General features: G+C 45.0%; 2 protein-coding genes across 2 annotated transcripts; both read right to left on the minus strand.

Moving 5' to 3' along the window:
* On the minus strand, positions 3,475–4,204 carry LOC8081856. Its single transcript, XM_002468262.2, has 2 exons — positions 3,866–4,204; positions 3,475–3,765 (listed from the first exon to the last, which is right to left on the minus strand). Exons 1-2 carry the CDS (start codon positions 4,197–4,199, stop codon positions 3,707–3,709), a joined length of 393 nt encoding a protein of 130 aa, XP_002468307.2. The 5' UTR covers positions 4,200–4,204; the 3' UTR covers positions 3,475–3,706.
* LOC110432581 lies at positions 4,283–5,807 on the minus strand. The gene is made up of 2 exons (XM_021453327.1): positions 4,442–5,807; positions 4,283–4,359 (listed from the first exon to the last, which is right to left on the minus strand). Exons 1-2 carry the CDS (start codon positions 5,805–5,807, stop codon positions 4,283–4,285), a joined length of 1,443 nt encoding a protein of 480 aa, XP_021309002.1.

A 12,719-nucleotide genomic window follows, 5' to 3' on the forward strand; every position in this document is an offset into this window, starting at 1 on the left:
TGCTGGAGGCGATGGCCTTTTCTGTGGGTGTATTGGTGGGTGCTCATATGACCCCTCGAGCACATGGTTTATGTGCTACATGTGATTCTGGAAAGGCCTTCTAGAAATGTATGATTTATGTCATACCTGTTGCGTCTATCATTGTGCCAGGTGCCTGCGTTTATACTATTGGATACCAAAAGCGGGCACATGCTGCAGATTTGTTTCGCGTACAGAATCGTTGTCTAATATGATGCATATTGCTTCAGTGATCACATCCAGGGTTGCAAAAGAGGCATGAGCAGCACAGGTCGGCGGATATGGGTGCCACACCAGCAGCACCTCAGTCAGCTTCCTGATATGCTGCAGCTAAGAAATGTTTTCACATTCTTTTCCTTTTCTTTTACATTACAGAATCGGTACACATGAGCACTGTAAATTTTCCAAATATGCCTTTTAACCTCCATTGTTTTTCTCAGATTTTTATCCGTCTGCTCCGTGGAAACAAGTTCGATTCCTGCAGGAACCATTGGAGACTTCTGAAAATCTGTGCTTACAAAGTTCAGAAAGATCAGGTAGCCGTTGCTCTCCCTGGTCTGGTCTGGTCCCTTCCCTGCCCTGAGTGGCCGAGTCCGTGGCCACTCCTATATCCGGAAAGCGGCTACGGGCATTTTTTTTTGCCCATCATGTGCGCGCCCAAAGGCCAAAGGCCAAAGCACAGCGGCCCCTAGCCACTTTTAGTACCATATATAACCGCCTGTCAAGACCAATCATCGCTGCCGGCTTTTGCTTAGGGCATGGATCGACGTGCAAATTGCTTGTACGATCGCTGCAATATTCTTATCAGTTCATCATCGAGTCAGGGCATGATCGGCACTCATTAGCGCTCCTAATCATGCGCACTTGTCGGCTTCTGCACGATCTAACGATCTCTCCCCCTTTTGTGATCTGTTCTTGGTTTTCTATTTCGATCAACCGTTTTGATCTGCTTTCATCGTCGTACGGTTCTCGAGTATACTAATATGATCGGTTGTTAAATGGGAGTATTAAGTGCATGCGCTACGGATGAGAAGCTTAAGAATAAGACGTACGTATATATAGGAATTGATTAGGGCCTTTGATGGGATGAGATTAAGGTGGTCCTTCATGACCACGCAGCAAATGATGTACATGCAAGTATGTAACTTTACAACACAAAGAGACTGTACGATTATGAATTGCATGCATGTGCTTAAAGCCCCCTGTCAAATCACATTGTTCAGATGAAATATGAGAACATTCAGGCAAAAACTAGGGATAACCCAAGAGTTAGGTAAACCGTTAGCTTCTCCTTCCAATTTGTTTGGTTGCATCTTATATTACCTTTGGCTCTTAGTAACACCAACACCAAATTCTTTGTTGATGCTTGATGGAAAATCTGTCTGTTAGCTTATACTATTGCAGTTTGGCTGTTCCAGTTGAGACTTGAGAACCAACATATATAGACGATAAACGCACTACTTCTCTTAATGAAAAGCACGCCAAGCATGATGCTGGAAAAGAAGGCACAGTAGAAACATAACACTGTATATGTGTGGAAGAAGAGAAATGCAAGAGATCATTTTAGTGCTTTAGGGCACATAAAAATCTTTTGGTAAATGTTCAGCAATCAACAATTCTTCCCAAAGCATTTATGGAATTTACAAATGTGCTTCAGCACTTTATATGTGGGGTAGGAACACAACACGGTTATGTGTGGAAGAACATATATGAGACCATTTTAGGGTGCAAAAATTCTCTTTCCATAAATGTCCAGCAAAAAACAATTCTTCAGAAAGTTCTTATGTAATTCCCAAATGTGCTTCACTGGTCTTGGAATTTGGGATCAAAGTGGTCCTCCATGGGCATGCTCACAATTATATGTGCATATGCAAGTATGTGAACTTTACAACACAAATGTACTATATGCTTAGGAACTTCATGTGCTAAAGCTATGTTTACCAATCACAGGTTCACAGCATTCATAGAGCTGCATGAGAAAATTAAACCAGAAAGCCAAAATGCAAGTTATCATGCTAATGTACTTTGGTGACCTTCTTCGTGAATTGCAATAATTAGTGAGGTCCTGTGTGCTGGACTGGTATGCACATGTACCTGTCACGAAGATTGTTGCATCGCTTCAAATTTTTTACGAGTATGACCTCTCTTGATTTACCCTACCATTTCTTTACTTTACTGTACTAACCCCACGTCACAATGATCCCCGACCAGAGTGATTATTGAGTTTTATGTGTTCAACCTAAAACCCTAAACCCATGGGTAAATGTAACGATGGACAATTTACTTATACTTCAAGCCCATTTTCACTGGCATGCAGGCTCTCAATGTCTCTAATGTGAAAATATGAATATGCTATATTTTTTATTTAATTTCTCGCTAGAAATTCAAACTCAAGATCTCTATAGCTCCGATCATAATGAGTTGCATCAGCACTTGCTAATTCAACCCAAAAAGTGTAAGCTGAATTCACTTATACTTCAACGATAACCTCCATTATATATATAGCCACTGAAACTATACACATTTTGTAGGCATAAAAATTACACGTAAACCCTTTTTTCTCTCTTTCTTCAGGATATGGATAGCCACTAACTTTCTCCTTTTAACATGCATCCGGTATGCTCACTCTATGCTTCTGTCTTAACCACACCACGGGTCCTAATCATGATGGATACATATCCACCAGCCCATGCTATTTTAATTTCTCAATAATCCATTCAACTAAGATTTATGAGTAAACTAGAAAAGTACGTAAGTTAGAAATGAGGACAAGCGTCATATTCCAATGAAAGTGCCATGCAATCGTAGTGGTTTCGTTTCCTCCAAAGTTCATTAAAAAAATGTAAAGCTGGTATAGTTGTAAGTACTTTCTATTGAACATTGTATTTCAATCTTGTTATTTTGTATTTGTATCCACTGTTTAGAAAGCATTTTGTATCCACTATACATTGAACTGATGATCTGGTATTTTTTCCTAAAAAATCAATATACTTGATCAATCTGTGGTATAACTCCATTTGCAATTGCTTTGCCATGTGAAATATTTCTTGGAATAGAATTGGTATATATGTGCAAAATTTGATATTGATATTATGACTCGATTTTTTGAAGAGTCATGATGAAAAAAGCAGAAATGAATGTTTTTGGAGAATCTGACCGTGGTGATCATAAGATTAGAGACATCCAAATGTCTAACGCATCAATGCAACGTTGTGAAAATTGCAATCCTAAATCAGATCGGAACCCCAATGGGTAGGACACTGAATTATAGGATCATAACTATTAGAATCGTAAAATTGCGTATTCCACTTAATAGAATTGTAGAATCCACTAAGATCATAAAATCACATGATAGAATCACAACTTGTAACAACAATGTGTTGCCTATGTGTAAATCCAGTTTGATACGGCACACTTGTAACCATTCATCATTAGATCATTTTCTCTTGTCTAAGAAATTTAGGAAGACTTCCATTTTTTTATTGGAAATTAACACAAACATGTGAGCCTGCAAACACAGAAACAGAAGCGACAATGCGCACAAAACATTTAGCGATTGCATTTGCACTGATCAGAGACTCTATCTAACTAGTCGCGGTGAAGCTCTAATTTCTCAGTGCATTTATCAGTGAACTAGCTAGCAAGCTTACGACGGTGGATCATGAGTAATAGCTAACAGAATGCGCTTTTATGTCCTCCGGGACAACCTCGTCCAAGCATCTCCCGTGATGATTGGCAACTCTCTTCCTGGTTCAAGAAACCATTTCATGATCCATATAATGCAACTGATCAATTTAAACCAAAAATGTTGTAACGCCGCAATTTATTAACTTCATCGCTAACTAACCTGACGTGCACATCTTCAAACCAGCATTATCAGCCAATTCTGCCTCATCGCTTTCATCGTCATCATCCCGATCATCTTCGTCGTCCTCATCGTCCCCGTCGTTGTTTTCGCTGCACCGTGGCATGAAATCATCACTCCCCACCTTGTTGTCCTTCATCGTCACGCCGGCGAACAGACCCGTCACGCTCATCTGCTTGCTGATCATCCGAGCGACGCAGTACGGCAGCTTCGGATTCGCACCGCGCGCCGCCCTCCGAGGGTGCTTCCGGCCGTCGAGCCACGCTCCGGCGAAGGCCAGACAGTCCAGGAGGCTCTCCCTGGCCATGCCCTTCATGTCGTACGCCTGCGCGCGGCGCCACAGGCTCCTGGCATGCGCGTTCGCCGGCCGCGCCAGCGCGAGCGCGCGTGTCGCGTCGCTCACCGCCGCGTCGGCGTCGCGCCGCGCGAGCCGGCACTGCGCGCGGTTGCTGTGCAGCACCAGACTCTCCCTCCTCCTGCTCAGAGGGCACAGCTCCAAAGCTTCGGTGTAATGATCAATGGCCTTGTCCACGTCGCCATGCATGAAGCTGTCGTTGCCTTGCCTCTTCTTCTCCTTGGCTAAGATCTCTCTCTTCAGCAACTCATCCCTAGGCATTGCTTCCTCTCTCTCCTTCCTCTCTCCCTTCTGCTCTCTCACGCCGGCGATCGCCCTTTTCGCTTCCGCACCTAGTTCACGGTCACCGACGACATGGCCGTCATCAAGGAGCAGTGCAGTTGCAATGGCATCTCCGAGTCGTCGCCTTGGACCGAGGTGCCGGAGATCGACCAAGTCAGAGAGGCACGGCGCCGTTGCATCAGCAACGGCGTGCCATGTGGCGCGGTCGTCGAGGAGGAGGAGCAAGCAATCTACGGCCATGTACTGCCAGTCATCGGACGAACGCGCGAGGTCACAAAGACTGGACAGCGCATCGCGGCACGCCGCGATGGCGGCGCGGCCGACTGGGCTCCTACAGAGGAGGCGCAGCAAGCCGACGCCGGCGGGCGAGTCGCCGTTGGCCAGTCCGCCCCACATCCGGGACAGCTCGCTCAAGAACAAGACGTCCTGGCATATCATGGCATGAGATGACAGGTCCCTGGAGGCGAGGCAGCTCAGCAAGTAGAGCGACCAGCACTGGAGCTGGCTCGCCCACTCCTCCGCCTTCCTGTCCTCGGCGTCGGCGCCGCCGCCGATCCCGCACGTCATGAGGTCGCGCTGGTACTTCGGCCGCCTGCTCGGTGCCAGCGCGACGAAGTTGGCGTAGACGTCGCCGATGCAAGTGGACGCGGAACGCACGGCGAGCTGCACCGCCTCGGCGGCGTGGCGTGCGACGGCCGGGAACGTGGACTCGTAGCTGGCGAGGTGGCCCAGGGCTCGCGCCGCCGCGCGCTGCTCGACCCACGTCATGGCGCCGCCGAGTAGGGCCAACAGCGGGCGCACGGCTCCGGCCGCGACGGCCAGCTCGGCGTGCGCGGAGGAGCGGATGGTGTAGGAGCCGATGACATGGGCGGCATAGTACGGCACGTACACGTTGTCGCCGCGATGAAGCCACGCCGCGTCGGCGAGCGCGCGGGCGAGGAGAAGGGACATGCACCGGATCGCGCCGAGCGAAGGGAGCTCGGGGTCATCGGGCGCGGACATGGCCGCCCGCCACACGGCGCCAACCGCCGCGGCACATGACTGGCCGCCATTGCTGCCGGCGCCGGCGGTCCCGCCGTCATCGTCGCAGTATGGTAGCTCCCTGAAGAAGGCAGAAAGGCTGGCCCGGCGGAGCCGGGCGTCCGGCTCTTTGATGGCGCAGAGGAAGCACCCGCAGCCGCTTGGGCTGAAGAAGTCGTCATCTTCCTCTTCCTCCTCCTCCTCTTCTTCCAGGATCTTGGCCATGGCTTTGCCCTTGCCCTTGCTGGTTCTAGTGTTCAGCTCCATTATCTGCTATGCTTGTGCAAACTGAGGGATGTAGAAGAAAGAAGAGAGAGGAAGGCAGGACTGAGAGAGTAGGGTTTTGTAGAAGTGTCGTAAGTAGTGGATGGTAGATATGCAATTAGTAGTCAATTTACGCAAAGAATTTTTTAAGTCATTGTTAACTTCTTTTCATGAAAGAGGGAAGCCTTCTTTTATGTACATGTTCATGATCAGCCCAAAACAGAGAACTTTCTTGAGCAGATAATACTGTCGTGTCCGAGAAACTTAACACATCAGTAGTACCTCCAGCTGCAGGAACCTTCATTGCGCTCGCCAACCTGCATAGTTTTGTGCACTCGACGGTACGAGGTTGCAATTGCAGAGATTAAAATTTACGCCGAGTTTAATTTGGATTGGCAGCTAGTGTTAGTGTCAGATGACTCAGATGTCTTAACTGACAGTAAAGTATCCTTCCAGGACAAATCACATGACTGACACTATAAGTCGCATTGAGAGAGCAATTAGCTAGGGCCGGCCGGCCGGCAAGCAGGGCACTAGCGCAGTAGGGCTACGTGGCGTGCTTCAGTTCCGCCCAATCAGTCGACAGAGATTTGGCATGCGTCGCTTTCGTTCGCAGCCGGGCCGGGAGAAGACTGATTTGACCGAACCTGTGTCCATGCATGCACTAATTAATCTTCATAAGCTGAACATGCATATATACTTTCCAGCTTCCACTTGCGATAATTTGCGAAGCAGTGAAGGTCTAAAGTTGCGGCTGTTAATCCCCACAAAGCCTAGTTTAACCAAACCTTTCTACCAGCAAATACCTAAAGAAGGTAGCCAACGCGTGTGAGATATATTCCACTCGGTTAATTATGCCGATTAGCTTGGAGTAGCAGCTATATATATATATATATTAACTGTGCCGTTTTTTACAGTATGAAGACAGATGGATTTGCAAGGAGTACACAAATACGAGGAAGCTAGTTAAAATAAAAATGTATCCCGTCAAGCTTATCAGTTTTAAAATGACACAGCAAATTTGCTTATTGGCTGACATTCTTGCTAATATATAATGCGAATCAACATGGATTCTCTCTATGCTAGTAGACTCGTGAGAAGGTATTCAAGCATGCATTCAACCAAGCTTGATCTCAATACTAGAGACCCAGGGGAATAGATTAACAACAATGCATGATGGATCTGATTAGTATGAGCCACAACTAGCTAGCTAAGAGTAGTAGACTGCGCAAGTTTCTCAAGTCTGTTATAGATACTCCAATTATATATAAGTGATGTTCCAGTCACAGGTTAACCAATGAATAATTGTAAGGGCAGGATCTGAGTACTATATTTTCCTTTTTTATTTGTTTGTTTATTTCTGAAAGTGGAGTTCCAACTCAGAAAGGGAACAGTGATGCGTAGCAAGAATGCACTGTGGTCCTTGTGGTCCTTCAAGTGAAGAGTATGATTTGCATGCATGCTGTCTGCTGTCCACTCAGATCGAAGAAAAGAGGAGAACGGAATGTGAATAAAAGGCACCTTTAATCTGATAGACAGGCACCAGCCATTGTACTTGATTAAGCGTGATTAAACAATGCTGTGGGTAATTACTCGAGCAGAACAAACTGCTTAGGAGGCCAATGGCAAGAGCCGCCATGGATACGCTTTGGTGAGTTCCCATAACAGCATACCTTTCTTTCTTCCACCTTTTTTTAGAGACAGACAGACCGATATACAGAGGACCTAATCACCTAACAAACTATGCAGTACATTTAGCTTTGTTCATGGCCTGTCAAATAGCAAAATGGGCTTTTGAAAAAAAAAATGCTATGGACCCAACATGGGCTTGGGCTTGGCTGTTCAATACATCAGTCCTATGCCCACCTCAAGCCAACAAAAGAACCTACAATTCATTTCTAGCGTCCGGACGTCCGATCCGAGCGCTACTGTCCGGATGCTGACTTTTTATACACACCACTGTCCACCTCCTCCACATAGACAGGAGAAAAGAAAAATAGAGATATGAACCCGATCTCGTCCGCCTCTGTACGAAGAAGAAAGGAAGCAGACCTTTTTTCCCGCTCGTCACGCCGAGGACACACCCCTGCCCCCCCCTCTCCACGTGCACAGATCCACCCATCCTCAACCTCGCCGACCCCCTAGCACCTTCGCCGCCCTGTAGGAAGAAAGGAAACCAGTCCTTTCCCCACTCGCCACGCTAGGGACACACCTCTGCCCTCCACGCGCACAGATCTGCCCAATCTCAAACCTTGCCGACCTCCGACACCTCCGTCCGCCACCAGCTCGTCCCCCATAGCCCGCGGCCCGCCCCAGCAGATGCAACAACAAAAAAAAGCTATTTCAACATCGAAAAACATCTAATGCAACAAACGAAAAATTATGTTGCAACAATAAAAAAACTGCTGATACAAACAAAAAAGCTATTGCAACATCAAAATATCATCTAATGCAACAACCGAAAGTATGCAATGCAACATCAAAAAAATCTACTGCAACATTAAAAAAACATCCACTGCAACATCGAAAAATAATGTTACAACAACTGCAAACATCTCAAAGCATTACTAACGCAATATCAGAAAAAAAACTGTTTGCAACAGAAAAAATACCACTGCAACATTCCCAAATCGCTTGTTGCAATACCGAAAAAGAACCATTCCAACAAACACGAGAGCTGAACACCGAAACTTCACTGGAACCTTAGGCGCCACCACATCTCTTAGATCCAAACAGGAGAGGAGAAGGAGGAGGAAGGAGGAGCAGCAGGGGGATGATGAGGAAGGAGCTGGGGGAGGGCTCAAATCTAGATCTAGAGAAGAGAGAAGGCCTCAGATCTAGATCCAGAGAAGGAAGAATGCCTCAGATCCACATCCATGTGCCACCTACCTCGTCGGAGCCGTCGCCGTCGTCCTCCTCTCTAGTGGGTATGTGAAGAGCGCAGTGGCGTGAGGGAAGAAGGGGGGAGTCAGCACAGGCGGCGAGGTTATGGGAGAGCGTGGTGGCATGAGGGAAGAAGGAGGAAGGAAGCACAGACGGCGAGATTGTGTTCCCGAGCTTGCTTGCGCACGGGCACGATGACCCTCTATTCTAGCGACCAGCAAATGCGAAGGAGGGACAGAGAAGAGTGAGTGAGGGAAGTTGTTAGAGAAGAAAGCAGAAGCGGAGAGAGCAATATGGATAATACGAGCGGAGAAAGCGAAGCGCCGCGCTCGGTCGAGTCGGAAGTCCGTCCGACGCGGACGGACGTCTTAATAGTAGCATTACTGAATTCATTTCCTTTCACAGGCAAGTATGTCCATGTGTAGTTTCTAAAAAGAAAAGAAATATCCATGTGTTATGTCGTCAGAAAAAAAAGCCTAGAATATCAAAGTCGAATACATATTGCCTAAAACTTACCTTTATAGTAATTACAGATGGACAATAATATTTATTTGCATAAATTGGCAATTTCTCTTGACAATGTATAAAGTCACCCTCTCTCGCTACAATAATCCCACTATGTCAAATCTGGACATATACCAACTCAGTGTGCTCATGTCCTCGACCTTGGGGAGCATATCGTCATTGCAGTCGCGACCAGGAGGTTGAACCCTTTGGCTGTTTTTTTTTGGACTTGGCGTTGTTTTGTGGAATTTCGTGATCTAAACTTCTCAAGATTTCTTCAAAACTTTTGGACATCTCCAAAAGTTACAAATAAGTTTTGTAACTTTTGAACCTTACTAATATGTTTCTTTGAATCCTGTAAGAAATTAAGGCAATTCAAACAACTCCCCTCCCCCTAGACCATGCTAACTTTTTTCCAAAGGCTAATAGCCCCTTCACCCTCTATATATAAATGTAACCACTAGCTCATTTGGAGCTAGTCTTCCATCCTCGTTGCAAGAACTTTGTAGAGAGGATTGCGAACCTTTTTGAGAACCATCCAAATCAAGAAGTGAGAACTTAGAGTTAACCTTGAGTGCTACAATTGTTCTCGGTTGGATTTCTCTTGGAGCTGAAGAATTGTTGCTATTGGCGATTTCCATCATCTAGATAGACCTCACTGAGCACTTGGTGAACTTTCTTGGTGGAGTTATTGTTGAGGAGGCTCTAGTTGGTGTATATGGTTTGAAACCTACCCTTTAGAGTCTAAATGAGTATTCACTAGTGAAGCAAGCTTTTAACTGAGCATTGGTGAATCTTTGGTGCACCAACATGAACCCGATATTGTGGAAATGACCCAATACCATGGGGGAGATCAGCCACCTCTATTTTTGTTTATTGCATTACTTCTTGCTTTGCTTATTTGTGTGCAAGTTCTTTTGGGTGACAACTAGATTTATTTGGTAGCGTAGCATAGGTTTTATTCTTTCTCTTTAAGGACATATATCTTATTGTGAACCTTGCTAAGGACTTGATACGTCTTGATGTGATCCCATGGACTTGAGGGCTTCTTAGTTTGTCTTTGTAGAATAACTTAGATGCCAAGCTAGTAAGGGGGGTTTAAAATTTTATGGACTAAAGTTGTTGCTTTAAATTTAATTTAGAGCTAAATTTAACCCCGCTTTAGTCATTCCGTACTTACACCCGTACAATTTGTCATAACTACAAATCTACCACCCTTGCCTCTTTAACCACATCGCCCACCTCCACCACCCCCTAGTGACCTTGTCCAAGAGGATTCTTATGCCCGTTGCCATGCCATCCCTATATGCACTCTCTGCCTCCTAGTCATCATATCGGTCGCCTCCACCATGCCAACAACCCATCTAAGAAGGCACCCACACTCATCGCCACCTCCTCCTACACACACTGTTCACCTTCATTCTACCAATACCTTCAAGTATGCTCTTCTCTTGTGCCCCCATCAAAGCAAGGAGGTAGGAGTGCCTAGACACTACTGAACTTTTAGTAGGCACCTAGAGCAAGGAGGTAGGAGTGTCATTTTAGTAGGCACTATTGAAGTTCTAGTAGACACTGACATCGTTCACATCATTTCTACTAGATCTATTTGAAATTGATCATATCTCTAGATGTGATGGCCCTGATTGATGGATTCTGATGGCAAATTGATGGACAAGATGAAGATTCATTTGGAGGAACAATTGAAGACTTTTTGAAGCATACTACAAAGCAACATCTTGAAGAATATTTCATTGGTAATACTTCTACGACTCATTTTTTAGTTTTTTGAGAGTTGGGTGGGTTTGAGGTGGCTGACTCAGTGTGGCAACACTTTTTTGCTATCTTTCTAGTAAGCTGGTACTCCAACACTAGTAGAAAACTTATTCGCGTTATAAAAGTATGGTTGAACTTTTTTCTGGAAAAGCATAGGCCACTTGACCCAATCTGGGCATCATATCAAATTTAGGCCACGATTTTTTACCCATGACCTAACACAAAGTAGAAAAAAGAGAAATATAGTCCAATCCTTTAACGCATTGAATCTGACTTGACCTAGCTTTTTATGAGGTCTAATCTCTACTAGACTACATAGAGATGAGTAATGCAACACAATGTAAGTAATGAAACATAGTCTTAAGGGGCTGTGGCGTTTATGCCCTCGTTTTGAAGAAAAATGATGATTTACCCTCATTTTAAAAAGAGTTAAATACACTGGTGGCCCTTTAACTTGTACGTCTGTGCCACTTAGGTACATAAACTTGTAAACTTGAAATTTGCCTCCCTAAACTTGTTTAATCGTGCACCAAAGGTTCATATCTCTTTATATAGTTGCTGACTAAGATAAAATTTTATAAAAAAACACCCTAGCGTAGTAATTTCCTCAGTTGTGCACCCCGCGTTCGCCCACCTGCACCTAAAACCCCTCCGATAGGCCGAGATGAACCAGTGCGCATTTGCCTGCGTCGTCCATCTCGCTGCAGTGGATGAGCTTCAGCTATATGATGCCTTGCCATGGACAGCCTGAACTTCTTGATTTTGTGGCCCACAATGGAGCCTTGGTGTTGGACGATGCCCGAGACCTCTCGGTGGCACGCGACATCATTGGAGAAAAGCACCTCCAGCCTCGGCTACACGTTGAGCGAGGAGTCCGCACCACCGATATGCCATCCTCCCCATGTCGTTCTGCCAGGTCTCGCTGCCTTGACTACCACGACATCTCCATCTTTCACCAACAACCATGACACCGCGATCCATAGGGCCACGACCTCGCCGAGCACCACCCTTGTCGCGCAAAGAAACATGGCGGGCTGGTATGCAGGTGTGGCGAGGCCGCAGCAGGCCAGCCTGGGAGCAATGCGTTGATGCCAATGTTGGTGGAGGAGGCTGTAGGTAGTAAGATACTACATAGAGTGGTTTTGTAAAATTTTATCCTAGTCGTCCTCTAAAGGAGTATGAACCTCTTGTGTATGACTAAACAAGTTCAGATAGGCATATTTCAAGTTTGCAAGTCCGTGGATCTAAGTGGCAGAGGCACATAAGTTAAAGGGCCACCAGTGTATTTAACTCTTTTAAAAACTTTATAATTTTACTTTTACGTTTTAGAACTGAAGGAACAATTTTTCCCTATTCTATTAAATCATTTTAACAATGTTAACTTTTGGAAAAAAAGACAAGGCAAATATGTGGTTTATATACTTTTTTACTCTTTGATTTTATGCAAGACATGACAGATATTCGAAACAATAGTAATTTAGAAAATAAAATTTGTGGCTATGTAGGATAGAGAGATGCTCTATGTTTTCTCGTCTCAGTGGTTTGAATTATATTAAAAAATAAATTTTTTATGATTATAATAAAAGTAATGCATCTTAGAATTTTTATGTGAATTTTGATCAATCATATCATAACATGATTTGATCGATTTAGATTGTTAATAAATTTGTGGCTTGATAATTCTTTATTAGTATGTACTCCCTTGGATTCAGTTATAAGGTATTTTCGTGCAGATCAAGAATCAAACTTTATAGT

The sequence above is a fragment of the Sorghum bicolor genome, chromosome 1, assembly GCF_000003195.3.
Source record: "Sorghum bicolor cultivar BTx623 chromosome 1, Sorghum_bicolor_NCBIv3, whole genome shotgun sequence".
Taxonomy (NCBI): domain Eukaryota; kingdom Viridiplantae; phylum Streptophyta; class Magnoliopsida; order Poales; family Poaceae; genus Sorghum; species Sorghum bicolor.